A 20,559-nucleotide genomic window follows, 5' to 3' on the forward strand; every position below is an offset into this window, starting at 1 on the left:
CGTGCTGGGGGCCAAAGGACTACCGACACAATTTCCTAAATGAAATAGATGCAGGCTTCCCTCTGACATGTCCTGACTGGGATCGTAACAGGCCTGAAGGTAGGGAGCAGTTGACAGTTTTCCACTGGCCTCTGGTAGCAGGACTAAGAGGAGCTGGAAGGCGCCCCACTAATTTGGCCAAGGTAAGAGAGATCCTACAAGAGGGAAAGGAACCCCCAGCAGTGTTTTTAGAGCACCTCTTAGAAGCACAAAGGCATTACACTCCCTTTGACCCTACATCAGAGGGACAGCAGGTGGCGGTTGCCATGGCTTTCATTTGGCAGTCTGCTTCTGACATTAGGAGAAGGGTACAACATCTAGAGGGTCTGCAAACATTATCTTTGCAAGATCTGTTTAAGGAGGCAGATAAAGTGTACCATAAGAGTGAGACTGAAGAAGTAAAAAGAGAAAGAGTGTAGAGAGAGGCGGAGGCAAGAGAAAGTAGATGATATAGAAGGCAGGAAAGAAATTTAAGGTGGATTTTGGCTAAATTCTCAGGTGATAAGGAAGTTGATAGAAAAGGTGGAGGAAGTAGGGAGGCAGGGTACCTGGGCAATACAGGGCTGAGAAGACCTCAAAACTCTGGAGAAACTTCACGACCACCTCTAGATAAGGACCAATGTGCATACTGTAAAGAAAGGGGACACTGTGCAAGAGATTGCCCCAAGAAAAATGACAGATAACAGACTGCCCAAGGTCCTTACCCTACAGGATTATCACTAGGGGATACGGGGCTCAGACCCCCTCCCTGAGCCTAGGGTAACCCTAACTGTGGAGGGGACCCCCACAGATTTCGTTGTTGATACTGGAGCAGAGTTTTTAGTCCTGACAGTGCAAATGGCGAAATTGAGAAACAATAAAACCGTAGTAACCCCATTGAGAAAAGTCCTAGAAGGGACACGGTTAGAGAGATATCTTTAAGCCTGGGCAGACACTGCGGCTTATGGGAGAGACAAAGAGAGTGCTGCTCCCCATCATTGTGAAGCTGAAAACTGGTGGGACTCCTATTGGTGTATGACAATACCCCATGAACAAAGAGGCCCGAGAGGGCATCAGACCTCACATTCAAAGGATCTTAGAACTAGGTGTTTTGGTCCCTTGTCAGTCTCCCTGGAATACTCTGTTGCTACTAGTTAAAAAGCCAGGCACTAATGATAATCAGCCAGTACAAAGTCTTAAGAGAAATATACAAAAGAGTACAAGATATTCATCCTACTGTCCCTAACACCTACAATCTACTCACTTCTCTCCCCCATGACAGACAATGGTATATGGTAATGGACTTGAATTATTCATTCTTCTTCCTAAAACTGCATCCCATGAGTCAGGTAATCTTTGCTTTCAAGTGGAGAAACCCAGATTCAGGCCAGGCTATACAACTAACTTGGACACTTTTGCCTACACGATTCAAGAATTCTACTACTCTCTTTTATGAGGCCCTCCTCTGGGACATGGCGCCGTTCAGGTCAGAAAACCTCCAAATTTCTCTCCTTCAGTATGTTGATGACCTGCTTCTTGCTGCCACCACTGAGCAAGAGGCCAGACTGGGAACTGAGAAATTACTGGCAGAATTGAGCGAGTTGGGATACAAGGCATCCGCTAAGAAAGCCCAGCTTTGCCAGGCAGAAGTAACCTATTTGGGTTATACTCTCAGGGGAAGGAAATAGTGGCTGCCAGAAGCAGAAAAAGACTGCGACTCAAATCCCAACCCCAACAACCTCGAAGAAGGTGTGGGAATTTCTGGGCATGGCTGGGTTTTGTAGGCTCTGGATCCCAAGCTTTGCCAGCCTGGCAGCCCCACTCTACCACCTTACTAAAGAGACTGGGACTTTTTCAAGTGTCCCATACACCAGGAGGCCTTTAAAGAGATTAAAAAGGCCTTGCTCAGTATACATGGCCTAGGCCTGCCTGACCTGACCAAGCCTTTCACTCTCTATGTAGATGAAAGAACAGGAATAGCGAGAGGGGTTTTGACCCAAGCTCTGGGGCCATAGAAAACACCTGTGGCCTACTTGTCAAAAAATTAGAACCAGTGGCCAGTGGATGGCCATCTTGCTTAAAAGCTATCACTGCTGTGGGGCTACTTCTCAAAGATGCTAAAAAACTGACTCTAGGTCAAAGAACTATAGTAGTAGTGCCCCATGGCTTAGAAAGCATCCTTAACCACCGCCTGATCGCTGGATGACTAATGCTCACATTACCCATTATCAGAGCCTCTTACTGACTGAAAGACTGAAGTTTGCACCCCCTACTATCCTAAATCCTGCCATCTTGCTCTTGGAATCCCATGACTCCCTACCAGTGTACCAGTGTATGGACATCCTGGAAGAAGAAACCAGAACTAGGAAAGACTTTACTGACCAGCCATGGCCAGGCTGCCCCAACTGGGACACAGATGGTAACAGCTTTTTAGTTAGAGGAAAGCGAAAAGTGGGGAAAGTAGTGGTCAACGGAAAACAAACCATCTTGGCCAGCAGCTTGCCTGAAGGGAAGACAGCCCAGAGAGCAGAGCTAATCATACTCAACCAAGCTTGCAGCTAGCTGAAGAGGAGAACATCAATATCTACACAGACAGAAGGTATGCTTTTGCCACCGCTCACATACATTGGGCGATCTATAGGCAAAGGGGGCTACTCACATCTGCTGGGGAAGATATTAAAAATAAAGAAGAAATCTTGAGCCTATTAGAAGCCATATACTTGCGAAAAATTTGGTCATCATACATTACCCCTGTCACCAGAAAGCGACCCACGGAGCTATGATCCTCATAGCTAGATAAAAAGAAAGAAAGAAAGAGAGAGAGAGAGAGAGAGAGAGAGAGAGAGAGAGAGAGAGAGAGAGAGAGAGGGAGGGAGGAAGGAAGAAAGAAAGAGAAAGAAAGAAAGAAAGAAAGAAAGAAAGAAAGAAAGAAAGAAAGAAAGAAACAACTTAAGTACCATTATGAACTCAAAGACGCAGGCATTGAGTACACTCCAGAAGATCAGGAACTAATAGACAAAATACCTGAGATATGTGGGTATACTTCCCAGGGAGTGGCTAAGACCCAAGATGGTCACTCGGTCCTGCCCACTAAATTAGGGCAATAATATGTAGCCAGTCTACACCAGCTCAGGTACTTGGGAACTAAAAAGCTCGAAGAAACTGTTAAGAGCTCAAACTACTATGTTATAAAATTGCCTGACATTTCCCAGGAGATTGTAAATAAATGCCAAGATGTGCCCTCACAAATGCTGGGCACCACAAGAACACCCCTGGAAGGCGGCTAAGAGGTGACCAGCCAGTGGCATATAGGGAAGTAAATTTTACTGGAGTTAAACCAGGCAAGTAACGTAATAATTATCTAATAGTTTTTGTAGACACTTTTTCAGGGTGGATTGAAGCCTTACCCACTGAGAAGGAGACCGCCACTGTCGTGGAAAAGAAGATACTAGAAGAAATTTTCCCAAGATTTGAACTCCCTAAGGTACTTTCGTCGGACAGTGGCCCCTCCTTTGTTGCCCAGGTAAGCCAAGGTTTAGCCAGACATTTGGGGATCGATTAGAAGTTACATCATGCTTATAGACCACAGTGTTCAGTACAGGTAGAGCAGGTGAATAGAACATTAAAAGAAACCTTAACTAAATTGATTTTGAGACCTACAGAAATGAGTGGAGAGCTCTCCTTCCCTTGGCCTTGTTCTGAATACAGAACACCCTATTGAAATTTAAACTTACACCTTTTGAACTCCTCCATGGGACACTGCCCCTCTTAACAGAAGCAGGGGAAATGTTTGACCCTGATGTTCCTTTTTCCCAACCCCTGCTACCTTGCCCTAGAACTGGTCAGAAAAGACACTTGGGAATTGCAGGGAAAAAAGTACAATCCAGGAACCGCAATGGTGCCACATAAATTTCAAATAGGGTATCCTGTCCTGGTCCGGTGCCACTGCTCCGCCAAACTTGAACCAAGATGGAAAGGACCCTACCTGGTGCTTCTGACAAGCCCCACCAGTCCTCCAGCAAGCTCCTGGCTCCCCATCCCATCTGCTCCACAGCCCACTAGCCCAGCCCTGCTTGCACTCACCGGGTGGGCACAGGAAACTCCTCCCTCCCTCCTACCACTGGGGAGAGACTCTTTAGTCTCATTCCAGGGGCTACTGAGGCTCTCAAAGTTACAAATCCTAAAGCTGCAACCTCACGTTAGCTTTCTTTGACAACTGGGCCAGAGGTTTAATTTTCCTACTTCTAGATTTAGAACTATGCACTAGAAGGAGTGGAGGATGAGAGACACAGACTTAAAGCATTTCTCCCTGAAAGGTAAAGCCCCTGGATGTTCCCCAAGCTTGTTTTGCCTGATCTTTAAAAATACAGCCAGAAAGAAGTTCTTTTTTCTCTATAGCCAGGCTGTTGCCTGGCTCCCTGTGCCAAGGACACAGAGATAAAATTTTAAAAAGAAGAGCTATAACTCACTCCCCACTCCTCATTCCTTGTAATTTTACCAGGGACAAAGAGAAGAGCGGTAACCCAACTCCTCCCAACTACTCCCAATTCCTCAGCTATCTTTTAAAAGCCCACTACTGTTACCAATCTGGCCGAAATCCCTTTCCCTGTGGAGAGAAATGAGTTTGTCCTCAGCTAGGTGATAATAAAGCCTCTTACAGTTTGCATCAGGTGTGGTTTTCTCATGAGTCATTGGGATGACAGCCAGCTTGTCCCAGGACTTGAGCTGAGGTCTCCCCAATTTTTGGAGTCTTACAGTCCCTTGCCTGGATATAGACTTGAATTGTCCCACAAGCAACAGCTTAATCCTGGTTCCCCTCCCTGCACAATCATTTCCAACTTTCACTCCTTGAACGCTCCCTGGAAATCCACTAAGCAGAACTTTGTTAGCATTAAAAGGGGACACAAAGAAACAGTGAAAGTGTGTGTGTGTTTGTGTGTGTTTCTGTGTGTCTGTGCATTCTGTGTGTGTGTGTCTATGAGTGTGTGTGACTGTGAATCTGGGTGTGTTTGTGTCTGTGTGAGTCTGTTTGTGAGCATATGAATGTGAATATGGCATAAAATATTTAACAAGTTAAATAGGCTGCAGGAACAGCAGTGTCTTTACACTTGTTAGAAGGGAGTAAGTGACTGGAAGCACAGAATTAAGAATACAGTTAGACCAGGAGCTGGAAACAGGAAGACACAGTAGTGAAAGAAATGGGGAGAAGTTGCAGGGTATGGTAGCACATGACTTGAGACTTAGCAGTGGTGAGGCAGAGGCAAGCGCATGTTTGTAAATGTGAGACCAGACTGAGATGTCATACACAGAGACCGTTTCTCCTAAAACAAAACAAGATTAAAAAAGAAATGGTATATAGGATTCATATTAGAGAAAACAGAATCAGGACAGGCATGAGAAAAGAAGGTCTGACTAGGGTCTGACAAATAGCAGGTAATCTTGTCTCCAAAGCCATGTGGCTAAAGTAAAATTAAAATTTTTTACTTACCATGGTATTGTTTTTTAACAAGTTCTCACTGCAGGATATCTTCCTTTCGGTCTTGAAGCATGGGATAACTTGAATTCAAGGATGGTACAGTCTATCTGAATCAGATGCTGCCCTGGGTATCAATTTAGTGCTTTGGTGCAATCTAGTCAAGCACTCTATGAAAAAGTAACTTTCCTGTCTTCTGAGCATGTTAAGACCTAGAGTGGTTTTTATATATGTTGGCAGATTCTGGATACACAGTGAAGAATAAAAATTTTTACTGAACTCTTCTTCACCCCAGAGCCCGACCCCTGCCATCTAGAGATTGTTCCCGTAACACTCCTGAACTCTTCACCCCAGAATGCATTCCTGAACTCCTCACCCTAGAGTTCGAACCCTCCCAACTAAAGACTGTTCCAAGAACATTCTTGAGATAAGGGCCTCCTGGAACAACCTCAAAATAAACCGGGTACAATGCCAAATGATAGGACATGACCCCTTAGTTACGTAGATTCCCTTGGCAGAACCCCTTGTCCCTTGGCAGAACCCCCTAGTGATGTAAACTTGTACTTTCCCTGCCCAGCTCTCCCCCCTTGAGTTTTACTATATAAGCCTGTGAAAAATTTGGCTGGTCGTCGATTCTCCTCTACACCACTAGGTGTATGAGTTTCGACCCCAGAGCTCTGGTCTATGTGCTTTCATGTTGCTGCTTTATTAAATCTTACCTTCTACATTTTATGTATGGTCTCAGTGTCCTCTTGGGTCCGCGGCTGTCCCGGGGCTTGAGTGCTTGAGTGAGGGTCTCCCTTCGGGGGTCTTTCAACAGCACAGGCTGTCCCTGTTTGTCTTACATTGCTGTGGTCTGCTGCCAGTGCAAGATTTTAGTGTCAGCCACCACACCTGGTTTGTTGTTCACTATGTTGTCCTTCCATAAAATGCATGGTAGTCTATTCCTGAGCAACAGATAAAATCAGTTACTAGGTACCTTTGACTGGCCGCTTAGAGAAACACGAGCAAACAGTTTGAGGTCTAAAATGATCCAAGAGCCAAAGGTTAAGGAATAATTACATGCTCACTGCAAATAACCTAATTTTTCTTTTCTTCTCTGCCAGAATCTCTTGTGTGTGTGTCTGTGTATGATGGTGAAGGTGTGGCTACATCTCTGTGTGCTTCTGTTACTAGGTGAACAGTTGCACATGTTTTGTAGTAGTGCTGTTAGGATTGTCTACTTCCATGTGGAGGCTGACTGGTACCTCTGGCAGTTCTTCATCAGGAATCATCCTCATGTCTGCTGAGATCAGTCTCTCATAGGGACTTGGGGCTTAGCAGTCAGGCCAAGGTAGTTGTCCACTACAACATCCTTGGTATTCTCTGAGCTCTGCCTTCACACACGAGGGATTACTGTTATAAATTATGGTGGTCTACATATTTTTCCATATATTGATTCTTTTGGTATTGAGTCAGTTGTGATAAGGCATGCTATGGTGCATATAAGTGTGGATTAGAGCATAAGGTACAGGAGTTGATTCATTATTTTCACCATGCCATTCCCAGGGATCCAACTTAGGTTGTTCAGAAAGACAGCAACAACAGTGACTCACTGAACCTTTTCACTGGCCCTTGAGTGTGTGGTTTCTGCAGGGAATCTGGGCATCTAATTCAGATCCTAAGTCATCTAAGGAAAGATTTTAACAGCTTTTATATGTCTCCAGTTCTTTTGACAGAGAAAAAAAAAGCCAGGAAAATTATTCCCATTTTTATTTCTAATCCACCCAACAAGACATCAAGCTGGATACACAGAAAATCAAGGGACCAGTTGTTGGGGGGAAAAGCATTCTTAAGTCAGGTTACACATTTCACGTTATTTATGCATCTTTCTTCGGTACATATAGAGTTTTGGAGTAAAGAAAACTTACAATATTGCCATTTTCTGACCTTTCAGTTGAAATTGTGCTGCATTTGTTTATGTGTTTGTGTGTTCATTGCTTCGTTTATTTACCTCTTAATTTTTTATATGAAGCTACAGAGTGAAGGGGCAACGTGTCTTGAAAAAATACTTTGGTCAAAAGCCTGTCCTAAAATCCAGTATTCACTGATCCTGAATTCCAATGCAATCCTTCTGCTTCTGCAGTTTTAGACATGAAATTGTAGATATAACCTGCCAGGTAATGCTCATTCAGGGATGTGATAATTTCATGTGTTTGGAATGGTTTTTAGGAACGTGTTTCCTTTAAAGCCTGCTTGCTTGAGACACCCATTGGCGCTCAGGATGACAGGAAATGCCCCATTCTTCTGCTTTTAACAGTGCTGGGATTTTGCATATACACAGTTTTACCTGGAGTATTCTTCAAAATAGACAAACTATTTTTTTCAAAACTTCAATACCAGGCTCATGTAATCCACTGGAACATTAAATGACTGCTGGCTAGGCTGAGTTCTGGGACATAGTATATGCTTGTAAGCATGAGAATCTGAGTTTGATGCCCAGGAAAATGGACTGGAAACCTAATATTATCCTCAAATATGTGTAGGTAATCAAATGTAATGAGGGTAGGTCAAGAAGATAAGAGTTATTTACATAGACTCTTCAGCTACAGCACAAGTTCATGACCAGACAGAAATATATCATAAATGTAGATAAAACATGTACTTCAAATGTATAATTTCCTTCCAATTTGAATGGGAAGTACATATAAGTTTAAAAATCCTTTAGGATTTGGTCTTAATTACCCTTTTCAATTATAAAACCATAGTCTGCATTCTATATTCCTTTAAGAACCCCTGAGTCATATCCTGATAGAACCTATTGGGGATACCCCCACTCAATTCCCTAATCGGTGTGCACCCCAAAAAAAAATCACGAAGGACCATCTTGCTGTAATTAGACTAGGTAGTTTAATTACAGAGCTCTGGACCCACATGCATCCCACGCAGGAGATAAAGGATGTCGACCAGGATGCTCAAAAGCTAGGGTTTGTCATGGGGTAAGGGCCTTAGGGGTCTGGAATTCAGCATAGCAACACAGTATTGGCTTATTCAAACATCAGCAGAAGAATTACATGTACGTGCAGGGTGTCAGAGTTCTGTGAGTAGTTGACTCAGTTTAGATAGCCCTGTTATGTCCTCACATTCCTCTTTATCTTTAAGGTTAAGCTGTTCCCAGGATTGTTTTAACTATGGGGCACACCTGGGTTTGGTTTTCTTTTTCCTCAGCCCCAGGCAGCCTCTAGGCTCACAAACTACTAGCAATTTCTGAGTACTTTGTATTATGTGACTTACAGGTCTTGGAATTTCATCTTTCTTTCAATCCTATTTTTTTCTCACCTCTGACACCATAAAGTTAAGAACATTGGGAGGGCTGTTTCCTCAAACAACATGCATTGATTCCCAGCACATGTCTCACAACAATCGATTGCAGGAAAATTGAGCCCTCTTCTGGACTGCACATCCATCAGGCACACACTTGAGTCACAGGTAACACGGAGGCAAAATAACCAAAAAGATGAACTGAGAAATCAAAATGAAATGAAATAAAACAAATTGAGATTAGTATGAACAGAATTATTTAGAGCCCGTTAGTAATGATCAGGATTTCCCTAGTATACAACAGAGAATACATTTAAGGAGCCAGTAGAAAAGCTTGTGGCATGATGAAGTTCTTCCAGGTTTTCCATCCCAGAGGTTGAACTTTGTGAAAATGCCTCTCGGGAGCAGAGTAGCAGGTATGTGAAGATAGCTGCTTTCCCCGCCCCTCACTTGGGATTGGAGGAGTGGTGTGGCCTGGCATAGGCTGAAATCTGGCCAATGAGCCTCTGCAACAGTGCAGGAAGGACAGTGATTGGAGGACGCCTTTAGGGAAGTGTTGAGAGCCTCGGGCTGGTCCAGGGAAGACACACATCAGCATGTGGATCTCTGTGCTTTGAGGTGGCTGGGACACCCACAGGAGGTGGCAACCTGAGGGTGAACCATGAAGGTAACCAGTTCAATCTAGTTTGAAAGTAGCAGTGGGACCCCTCTTCCTGCTCAGGGTTCCCACTGGTCAGAAAAGGATGAGGACTGGGAGACCTCTGCATAACCCAGGCGGCTCAAAGTCGTGCCTGGAGTTGTGGAGATTTCCAGAGAGGGCTAGGGCTCTGTCTCTCCTGTCTTCCTCATTGGACGAGGGGCTTTTAGCTGTTCTGGCACAGTGCTTCTCTACCCCATCAACCTCTCTATTCTAGAAGGGAAACTTTAAACATCCTGGCTATTGATGGTTATTGGTTGGGCGGCAGTAAAACGGCACTTATTTTTGAGTAAGGACAGGGGGCTTGAAGAGTTCCCACCTCCAGGATCACATACCTAGAGCCTAGGGATCGCCTTCTAGGAATCTGGGAATTAGAATGCCAAAAGGGTATAACAGAGGATTTTTTAAGGAGGGTTTGCCTGGGATGGTGTGGGATGGGCATCATTCATGGATGTAAGGCTAGCTTTCCAGGGATCCTCAAATTAAAACGCCAGAAAAAGTAGAGCATAAACATTTGTTGGATGGGTTTCCTTGATTGTTTGTATAAATCACTATTGTCCCATGCCTGGATATAGACTTCAATTATCCCACAAGCCACAGCTTAATACTGCAGCCCCTCCCTGCCCAGTCCTTTCCTTCTTTTACTCCCTGAACATTCTCACTAAGCAGCACTTTGTTATCATTAACAAGGGCTTCAAATTAACCGTGAAAATGTGTGTGTGTGTGTTTGTGTGTGTGTGTGTCTGTCTATCTGTCTGTGTCAGTGTCTGTGTGTCTGAGGGTCTTTGTGTTCTGTGTGTGGGGGGGACAGTCTCTGGGTGTGTTTCTGTCTGTGTGAGTCTGTCTATGAGAGTATGTATGCGAATATGGCATAAAATGTTTAACAAGTTACATAGGCTGCAGGTTACAGGAATGTCTGCACACTGTTGAGAAGAGAGTAAGTGACTGGAAGCACAGAATTAAGAATACAGTCACATCCAGAGTTAGAAACAGGAAGACACAGAAGGAGTAAAAGAAGTGGGGAGAAGTTGCAGGGCATGGTAGCCCATGACTTCAGTCTTATCAGTGGTGAGGCAGAGGCAAGTGCATATTTCTGGATGTGAGCCCAGACTGATCTGTCATACAGACAGACCCATTCTCCTAAAACAAAACAAGATTAAAAAAGAAATTATATAGCAGATTCAGAATAGAGAAATAAGAACCAGAACATTCATGAGAAAAGGTCTGACTAGGGTCTGACAAACAGCAGGTAATCTTGTCTCCAAAGCCATGTGCCTAATGTAAAATTTAAATTTTTTACTTACCAAGGTATTGTTTTTTAACAAGGTCTCACTGCAGGATATCTTCCATTGGGTCTTGAAGCATGGGATAACTTGAATTCAAGGCTGGTACAGTCTGTCTGAATCAGATGCTTCCCTGGGTATCAAATTCAGTGCTTTGGTGCAATCTAGTCAAGCACTCTATGAAAAAGTAACTTTCCCGTCTTCTGAACAAGTTAAGACCTAGAGTGGTTTTTATATATGTCGGCAGATTCTGGATACACAGCACAGGCTGGCCTTCTTTGTCTTACATTGCTGTGGTCTGCTGCCAGTGCAAGATTTTAGTGTCAGCCGCCACACCTGGCTTGTTGTTCACTATGCTTTTGGTTTGTCCTTCCAAAAAACCGATTGTATTCATTTCCTGAGCTACAGATAAAATCAGTTACGAAGTACCTTTGACTGGCTTCATGGAGAAACAGGAGCAAACGGTTTGAGGTCTAAAATGATCCCAGAGCAAGAGGTTAAGGAATAATTACATGCTCACTGCACACCTAACATAATATTTCCTTTCTTCTCTGCCAGAATCGCTTGTGTGTGTATGTAGGTAAAGGTGTTGTTACATATTTGTGTGCTTTTGTTGGTATGTGAACAGGTGCACATATTTGTGTATTTGTGCTATTAGGTGTGTCTACTTCCATGTGGAGGTTGTTACCTCTGACTCTTGTTCATCAGGAATACTCCTCCTGTCTTCTGACCAGACTCTCATAGGTATCTGGGGCTTAGGAGTCAGGCCAGGGTAGTTGTCCACTACAACATCCTAGGGATTCTCTGAGCTCGGCCTTTACACACTAGGGATTACTGTTATAAATCATGGTGCTCCACATATTATTTATGTATATTGTTTCTTTTGGTATGGAGTCAGGTGTCATGTGGCATGTTATGGTGCAAATATGTGTGGATTAGAGCATATGGTGCAGGAGTTTGTTCATTCTTTTCACAATGCCATTCCTAGGGATCCAACATATTTTGCCCAGAAAAAGAGCAACTACAGTGACTCACTGAGGCATTTCACTGGCCCTTGAGTGTGTGGTTCTTCAGGGAATCTGGGCATCTAATTCAGGTCCTAAGGAATCCATGGAAAGAGTTTACCAACTGCTATATGTCTCCAGTTTATTTAACAGACAAAAAAAAAAGACAAGATCTTTTAACAGAAAAAAAAGAAAGACAGAAAAATTATTCCCATTCCGATTTTCTAATCCAGCCATCAAGATATTAAGCTTCGTACACAGAAAATCAAGGAACCAGTTGTGGGTGGGTGCGTGGGGGAAAAATTCTTACTTTCAAATAACATATGCATTTATCATCGGTACATTTAGAGTTTGGAAGCAAAGAAAACTTATCCTATTACGATTTTCTGACCTTTCAGTTGATATTATGCTGCATTTGTTTATGTGTTTGTGTATTCATAACTTCGTTTATTTACCTCTTGATTTTTTTTCTGTGAAACTTCATAGTGTAGGGGCAACCTGTCTTGAAACAATATTGTGGTCAATGGTCTGTCCTAAAATCCAGTGTTCACTGAACTGGCATTCCAATACAATCTTTCTGCTTCTGAAGTTTAAGACATGAAATTGTAGATATAATCTGTCAGGTAATGCTTCTTCAGGGATGTGATAATTTCATTTGTTTGGTTTGGTTTTTAAGAAAGTGTTTCCTTTAAAGCCTGCTGGCTGGAAACAACCATTGTCACTGAGGGTGACAGTAAATTCCCCATTCTTCTGCTTTTAACCGTGCTGGGATTTTGCATACACACAGTCCTACCTGGAGTATTCTTCAAAATAGACAAACTGTTTTTTTTAAAACTTCAATACCAGGCTCATGTAATACAATGTAACATTAAATGACTGCTGGCTAGACTGAGTTCTGGGACATAGTGCATGCTTGCAAGCATGAGAATCTGAGTTTGATGTCAAGAATAATGGACTAGAAACATAATAATATCTTAGAATGTTTGTAGGTAATCAAATGTAATGAGGCTAGGTCAGGAAGATAAGAGTTATTTACATGGACACTTCAGCTACAGCACAATTTCAGGACCAGAGAGGAATATATCAGAAATTTAGATAAAACATGTACTACAAATGTATAATTTCCTTCCAATTTGAATGGGAAGTACATTTAAGTTTAAAAATCCTTCAAGATTTGGTCTTAATTACCCTTTCCAATTAAAAAATCATAGTCTGCATTCTATACTCCTTTAGGAACCCTTGAGTCATATCCTGATAGAACCTAGTGGGGAAACCCTCACTCAATTCCCCATTCAGCATGCATCCAAAAAATCACGAAGGACCATCTTGATGTAATTAGACAAGGTAGTTTAATTACAGAGTTCTAGACCAACATGAATCCCCACACAGGAGATAAAGGATGTTGTCCACTAGGCTCAAAAGCTCGGGGTTTTCATGGGGTAAGGGGCTTAGGGGTATGGAATTCAAAATAGCTGCACATTATTGGCTTATTCAAACATCAGCAGAAAAATTACATGTACGTGCAGGGTGTCAGAGTTCTGTGACTTGTTGACTCAGTTTAGATAGCCCTGTTATGTCCTCACATTCCTCTATATTTAAGGTTGAGCTGTTCCCAAGAATGTTTTAACTAAGGGGAATATCCGGGTTGGTTTTTCTTTTTTTTCTCACCACCAGGCAGCCTCTAGACTCACAAACTACTAGCAATTTCTGAGTTCTTTGCATGACTTACAGGTCTTAAAATTTCATCTTTCTTTCTATCATATTTTTTCCTCACCTCTGACACCATATAGTTAAGAATATTGGGTGGGCTGTTTCTTCAAACAACACGGATTGATTCCCAGCACATTGCTCACAACCATGGATTCCAGGAGAACTGAGCCCTCTTATGGACTGCACAGGCATCATGCTCACACTTGAGTCACAGGCAACATGGAGGCAAAATAACCAAAAGGATGAACTGAGAAATCAAAATGAAAAGAAATAAAACCAGTTAAGAGCAGTGTGAACAGAACTATTTAGAACCCGCTAGTAATGATCTGGATTTCCCTAGTATACAACAGAGAATACATTTAAGGAGCTGGTAGAAAAGCTTGTGGCATGATGAAGTTCTTCCAGGTTTTCCATCACAGCAGTTGAACTTTGTGAAAATGCCCCTCGGGAGCAGAGTAGCACGCATGTGAAGATAGCTGCTTTCCCTGCCCCTCACTTGGGATTGGAGGCATGTTGTGGCCTGGCATAGGCTGAACACTGGCCCCTGAGCCTCTGTAACTGTGCAGGAAGGACAGTGATTGGAGAACATATTTACAGAAGTGTTGAGAGCCTTGGGTTGGTTCAGGGAAGACACACCTCAGGATGTGGATCTCTGTGCTATGAGGTGGCTGGGACTCCCACAGGATGTGTCAACCTGATGGAGAACCGTGAAGGTAACCAGTTCTCTCTAGTTTGAGAGTAGCAGTGTGACCCCTCTCCCTGCTTAGGGTTCCCACTGGTCAGAAAAGGATGTTGACTGGGAGACCTCTGCATAACCCCGGTGCCTCAAAATGGCATTTGGAGGTGTGGAGATTTCCTGAGAGTGCTAGGGCACTGTGTTCCTGTCTTCCTCATTCGAGCAGGGGCTTTTAGCCGTTCTGGCACAGTGCCCCTCTACCCCATCAATGTATCTATTCTAGAAGGGAAACTTTAATATCCTAGCTATTGATGGTTATTGGATGGGGCAACAGTAAAATGGGCCTTATTTTTGAGTAAGCACAAGGGCCTTGGTGAGTTCCCACCTACAGTATCACATAACTAAAGCCTAGTGTTAGTCTTCTAGGAAACTGGGAATTAGAATGCCAGAAGGGTATAGCACATGATTTTTTAGGGGGCATGGCTGTGAGCATGTGTGATGGGCTTCATTCATGGATGTAAGGCTAGCTTTCCAGGGATCCTCAAATTAAATGGAGCATGAACATTTGTTGGATGGGTTTCCTTGATTGTTTGTATAAATCACTATTGTCCCATGCCTGGATAGAGACTTCAATTATCCCACAAACCACAGATTAATCCTGCAGCCCCTCCCTGCCCAGTCCTTTCCTTCTTTCACTCCCTGAACATTCCCTGGCTATCCACTAAGCAGCAATTTGTTGGCATTAACAAGGGCTTCAAAGTAACAGAAAAATGTGTGTGTGTGTGTGTGTGTGTGTGTATGGGATGTGTGTGTCTGTGTGATTGCCTGTGTCTGTGTGTCTGAGGGTCTGTGTATTCTGTGTGTGTGTGTGTCTGTGAGTGTGTGCGACTGTCTCTGGGTGTGTTTGTGTCTATGTGAGTCTGTCTGTGAGAGTATGAATGTGAATATGGCATAAAATATTTAACAAGTTACATAGGGTGCAGGTTACAGGAGTGTCTGCACATTGGTGAGAAGAGAGTAATTGACTAGAAGCACAGAATTAAAAAAACAGTTAGACCCAGAGCTGGAAACAGGAAGACACAGAAGGAGTGAAAGAAAAGAGAGGTTGCAGGGCATGGTAGCACATGACTTGATTCTTAGCAGTGGTGAGGCAGAGGCAAGGGCATATTTGTGGATGTGAGCCCAGACTGAGCTTTCATACAGAAAGACACTTTCTCCTAAAACAAAACCAAAGATTAAAAAAAATGATATAGAGGATTCAGATTAGAGAAAACAGAACCAGGGCAGGCATGGGAAAGAAGGTCTGAAAAACTAGGGTCTGAAAAATATCAGGTAGTCTTGTCTCCAAAGCCATGTGCCTAAAGTAAAATTTTAATTTTTTTATTTAACATGTTATATATTTTTAACATGGTTATCTTCCATTGAGTCATGAAGCAAGCAATAAACTGGATTCAAGACTGGTACAGTCTGTCTGGATCAGATGTTGCCCTGGGTATCAAATTCAGTGTTTGGTGCAATCTAGTCAAGCACTCTATGATAAAGTAATCCTCAGGACTTCTGAACAAGTTAAGACCTTGGGTGATTTTTATGTATATAGGTAGATTTTGGATACACAACACTGGCTGGCCCTCTCTGTCTTACATTGCTGTGGTCTTCCGCTAGAGCAAGATTTTAGTGTCAGCCACCACACAGGTTCGTTGTTCACTTTGCTTTAAGTTTGTCTTTCCATAAAGTGGATTGTATTATATTCTAGAGCTACAGAGAAAATCAGTTACTACGTACCTTTGACAGGCCTCTTGGAGAAACAGGAGCAAACATTTTGAGGTCTAAAATGATTCCTGAGCAAGAGGTTGAGGAATAATTACATGCTCACTGTGCAAATAATCTATTTTTTCTTTTCTTCTCTGCCAGAATCTCTTGTGTGCGTGTATGATGGTGAAGGTGTGGCTACATCTCTGTGTGCTTCTGTTAGTATGTGAACACGTACACATTTTTATGTACTGTATGTAACAGTAGTGCTGTTAGGTGTGTCTAATTCCATGTGGAGGCTAACTGGTACCTCTGACACTTGTTCATCAGGAATCCTCCTCATGTCTGCTGAGATCAGTCTCTCAGAGGGACCTGGGGCTTAACATTCAGGCCAAGGTAGTTGTCCACTATAACATCCTAGGGATTCTCTGAGTTCTGCCTTCACACAGGAGGGATTACTGTTTTAAATCATGGTGCTCTACATATTATTTCCATATATTGTTTCTTTTGGTATGGAGTCAGATGTCATGTGGCATGCTATGGTGCATATATGTGTGGATTAGAGCATAAGGTGCAGGAGTTGGTTCATTATTTTCACCATGCCATTCCCAGGGATCCAGCTTAGGTTGTTCCAAAGACAGCAACTACAGTGACTCACTGAGCCATTTCACTGGCCCTTGAGTGTGTGGTTTCTGCAGGGAATCTGGGCATCTAATTCATGTCTTAAGGCCTCCATGGAAAGAGTTTAACACCTGTTATATGTCTCCAGTTGTTTTAACAGAGAAAAAAAAGCAGGAAAATAATTCCCATTTTGATTTCTAATCCAGCCAGCAAGTCATCAAGCTGGGTACACAGAAAATCAAGGGACCAGCTGTTGGGGGGAAAAGCATTCTTACTTTCAGGTTATATATTTCAAGGAATTTTGCATAGGCTGAACACTGGCCACTGAGCCTCTGCCAGAGTGCAGGAAGCACAGTGATTGGAGGACGCCTTTAGGAAACTGTTGAGTCAGGGGAAGACAAACCTCAGCATGTGGATCTCTGGTCTTTGAGGTGGCTGGGACTCCCACAGGAGGTGGCAACCTGATGGAGAACCATGAAGGTAACCAGTTCTCTCTAGTTTGAGAGTAGCAGCGCGACCCCTCTCCTTGCTCAGGGTTCCCACTGGTCAGAAAAGGATGTTGACTGGGAGACCTCTGCATAACAGGGGCTGCTCAAAATGGCGCCTGCAGGTGTGGAGATTTCCCAAGAGGGCTCAGGCTCTGTCTCTCCTGACTTCCTCATTCGAGGAGGGGCTTTTAGACTTTCTTGCATAGTGCCCCTCTACCCCATCAAACCCTCTATTCTGGAAGGGAAACTATAAACAACCTGGTGATTGATGGTTTTTGGATAGGGTGACAGTAAATTGGCCCTTATTTTCGAGTGAGGACAGGGGACTTGCAGAGTTCCCACCTCCAGGATCACATACCTAGAGCCTAGGGATCGCCTTCTAGGAATCTGGGAATTAGAATGCCAGAAGGGCATAGCACATGATTTTTTTTTAGGAGGGCAAGTCTGGGAGAGTGTGGGATGGGCTTCATTCATGGATGTACGGCTAGCTTTCAAGGGATCCTCAAATTAAAACGCCAGAAAAAGTAGAGCATGAACATTTGTTGGATGGGTGTCCTTGACTGTTTGTATAAATCACTATTGTCCCATGCCTGGATATAGACTTCAATTATCCCACAAGCCACAGCTTAATACTGCAGCCCCTCCCTGCCCAGTCCTTTCCTTCTTTTACTCCCTGAACATTCTCACTAAGAGGCACTTTGTTATCATTAACAAGGGCTTCAAAGTAACAGAAAAATGTGTGTGTGTGTGTGTGTGTGTGTGTGTGTGTGTGTGTGTGTGTGTGTGTGTATGGGGTGTGTGTGTCTGTGTGAGTTTCTGTGTCTGTTTGCCTGAGTCTGTGTGTGTCTGTGAGTGTGTGCAACTGTGTTTCTGGGTGTTTTTGTGACTGTGAGAGTCTGTCTGTGAGAGTATATTTTTGAATATGGCATAAACTGTTTAACAAGCAACTTCGGCTGCAGGAACAAGTGGATCAGCACACTGTTGAGAAAGGAGTAACTGACTGGAAGCACAGAATAGAGAATATACTTATACCCAGAGTTGGAAACAGGAAGACACAGAAAGAGTGAAAGAAATGGGGAGAGGTTGCAGGGCCTGATAACCCATGACTTAAGTCTCATCACGTGTGAGGTAGAGACAATTAAATATTTATGTATTTGAGCCCAGACTGAGGTGTCACTCAGATAGATCCTGTCTCTGAAAACAAACAAACAAACAAACAAACAAAAAACCCAAAGTTTAAAAATATATGGTATAGAGGATTCAGATTACAGAAAACAGCACCAGACCAGAGATAGGAAAAGAAAGTCTGATAAGGGGTGACCAAAAGCAGATAATCTTGTCTCCAAAGCCATGTGCATAAAAGTAAAAATTTAAATATCTATATTTGAAGTGAGAGAAAGAGTGAGCATTAATTTCGTTGGTTTCCTTGATTGTTCTTAGAAATCATTATTAGAAGTTGTTTGAGGAGGAAGCGAATAAAGGCTCACTTTCTGGCCTGCAATATTAGTGTATTAATTTCCTTAACTAATGGCAGAGCTTTCAGTCTGATGTTCTTTGTGGTGTACCAAGCCAATATGAGAGTCTAAAGTTGGGCCTTGGGGATGGTATGGATAGATGAAGAGGTAGTAACTGAGTTGGGTGGTTTTTTGATTTTTCTGTTTTTTTGTTTTTTGGGTTTTTTTTTTTTTTTGTTGTTGTTGTTGTTGTTTAGAAAGGATCTTTCCTTTCAGACTGCCTATTGAGCACCCTTCAACCCCAGTTTCCCCCTTTTATTATGGTACTGGGTTCTGGGGCCAAGAGATCTAAAACATGACTAACTACAGGTCCCTGGTATCCAAGTCCATACTCTGCTTTCCAGAACACACATGCAAGTACATGGCCATATAGATAAGCACATACAAATAATTACAAAATAAATATATAAAAGGTCCAAGATGTCATTTTTATACTTGTCATTAATATTAATATCCCAAACTACATTATAAATCTTACTTAAGGTAAAAGGTGTTAAATATACCAGAATTGGATTTAAAAGCAAACACATGCCTAAAATTGTGGCTCTCTGTTCGCCATGTCTATCTTTTAGACAGTAAGACAAAAAAAAAAAAAAAAGGCCTAGTTCAGAGTTCTGTGATATTCTCTTGCACTTCCAAGACAGCCTAACAGATGTCCTCAACTATAGTCACACAAAGATGTATGGAGTGTACACTATTAATTTAACACTTGGCACTCTAATATGTGAGCAATGCTGTCTTCTTAAATTTACAATTATCTAGTTAAGAAAGACACTAAGGAAATCTGTAGAATCCCCATTTTAAAGGCTTCTGGAAGTAAGTATAGCTTGAATCTCAGAGAGTGAGAGGAACCTGTTACTTAACTTGTCTCCACCCATCACAGGTGATGACACCCAGGGTCTCCCATGCACTGGATCGAGACTCATGAATTTTCCCCCATCTCCTCTGTCACATTCTTTAGAGTGTCCACTGTATGAAGTACTTTCTCAGTTGTGATTCAGTGTGTAGAAAACTTGTCTTGTTTTAATATTTTGTAATTATTGAATAATGCTCTCACAAAATTAATGCTTTCAGATAAAAATATTAATACAATTTACAAGCCAACGAGGGTCCAAAGTCTAAAATTTCTTTGCTTGAGTTTTTAATAAATGTTGTATGGGATCATTCCTGTATAAAAATGGAGAGCACACACCTGGAGATGTAGTTAACCTTGTACTTTACATGCCTAACACAGATAAACCCCTGCATTCAATATAATGGCACATGCTTATAATCCCCTTCCAGTAATGGAACTTAGTGGGTGTAGGTCTGAATGTTGTATTCACAAGACCCTCAGTTTCAAACTCCAGGTCCACAGAGAGATTGTTTTCAGGCTCTTCATAAAAGACTGGACGTGGAGGCTCACCCTGTAGCCAGAAGACTGGGGCAGGTGAAACAGGTTTATATAATTTTGAGTAAAGTCTGAGCTGCAAAGTGATACCTGGTCTCAATGATGTACAAAACATACACTTTTAAAAACAGGGTTCTTTGGTTTTGCTTTTGCTTTTCCTTTTAAATGACCATAGTATGGCTTGTAAAACAACATCTTGCCAATCCAAATCTGTGCTCCTTTGGATGCTGTGGCTACGGTGATTTGGGCACAGCAGTTGTAGGATCCATGACACTAGGTACATATGTAGCAGAGGGTGGGCTTATCTGATATCAATGGGAAGGGAGGCCATTGGTCCTGTGGAGGTTTGGTGCCCCAGTGTAGGGGGAAGCTAGATCTGTGAGGTGGGAGTGGGTGAGTATGTGGAGGAGCACCCTCATCAAGTCAAAGGAGAGTGGGGAGAGGGGGGAGGTGGAGTTTGTGGAGGGGTAACAGGGAAGGGGGATGCATGAAAGGGACAATAAAAATGAAATAAAATGAAACAAAATAAAATAAAAACAGGAGAACTGTCAAAGGCCTGTATTTGTAAACTGTGTTTGTTAAGAAGTAGGGTCCAGCTTAGTTGGCAGAGTGCTTGACCAGCATGCACAAAGTACT

At 42.7% G+C, this 20,559-nt stretch overlaps 1 protein-coding gene across 1 annotated transcript in view; it reads left to right on the plus strand.

Annotated features, from left to right (window-relative positions):
• Positions 1–16,925: 16,925 nt before the first annotated feature.
• Positions 16,926–20,559, plus strand: part of Gm15093 (predicted gene 15093) — a 32,627-nt gene continuing 28,993 nt past the window's right edge. Inside the window, exon 1 of the mRNA NM_001099920.1 lies at positions 16,926–17,011. Coding sequence (NP_001093390.1) covers positions 16,996–17,011 — 16 coding nt within the window. The 5' untranslated portion in view covers positions 16,926–16,995. The remainder of the gene's footprint in view (positions 17,012–20,559) is intronic.

Source organism: Mus musculus, chromosome X (assembly GCF_000001635.26).
Source record: "Mus musculus strain C57BL/6J chromosome X, GRCm38.p6 C57BL/6J".
Taxonomy (NCBI): Eukaryota; Metazoa; Chordata; class Mammalia; order Rodentia; family Muridae; genus Mus; species Mus musculus.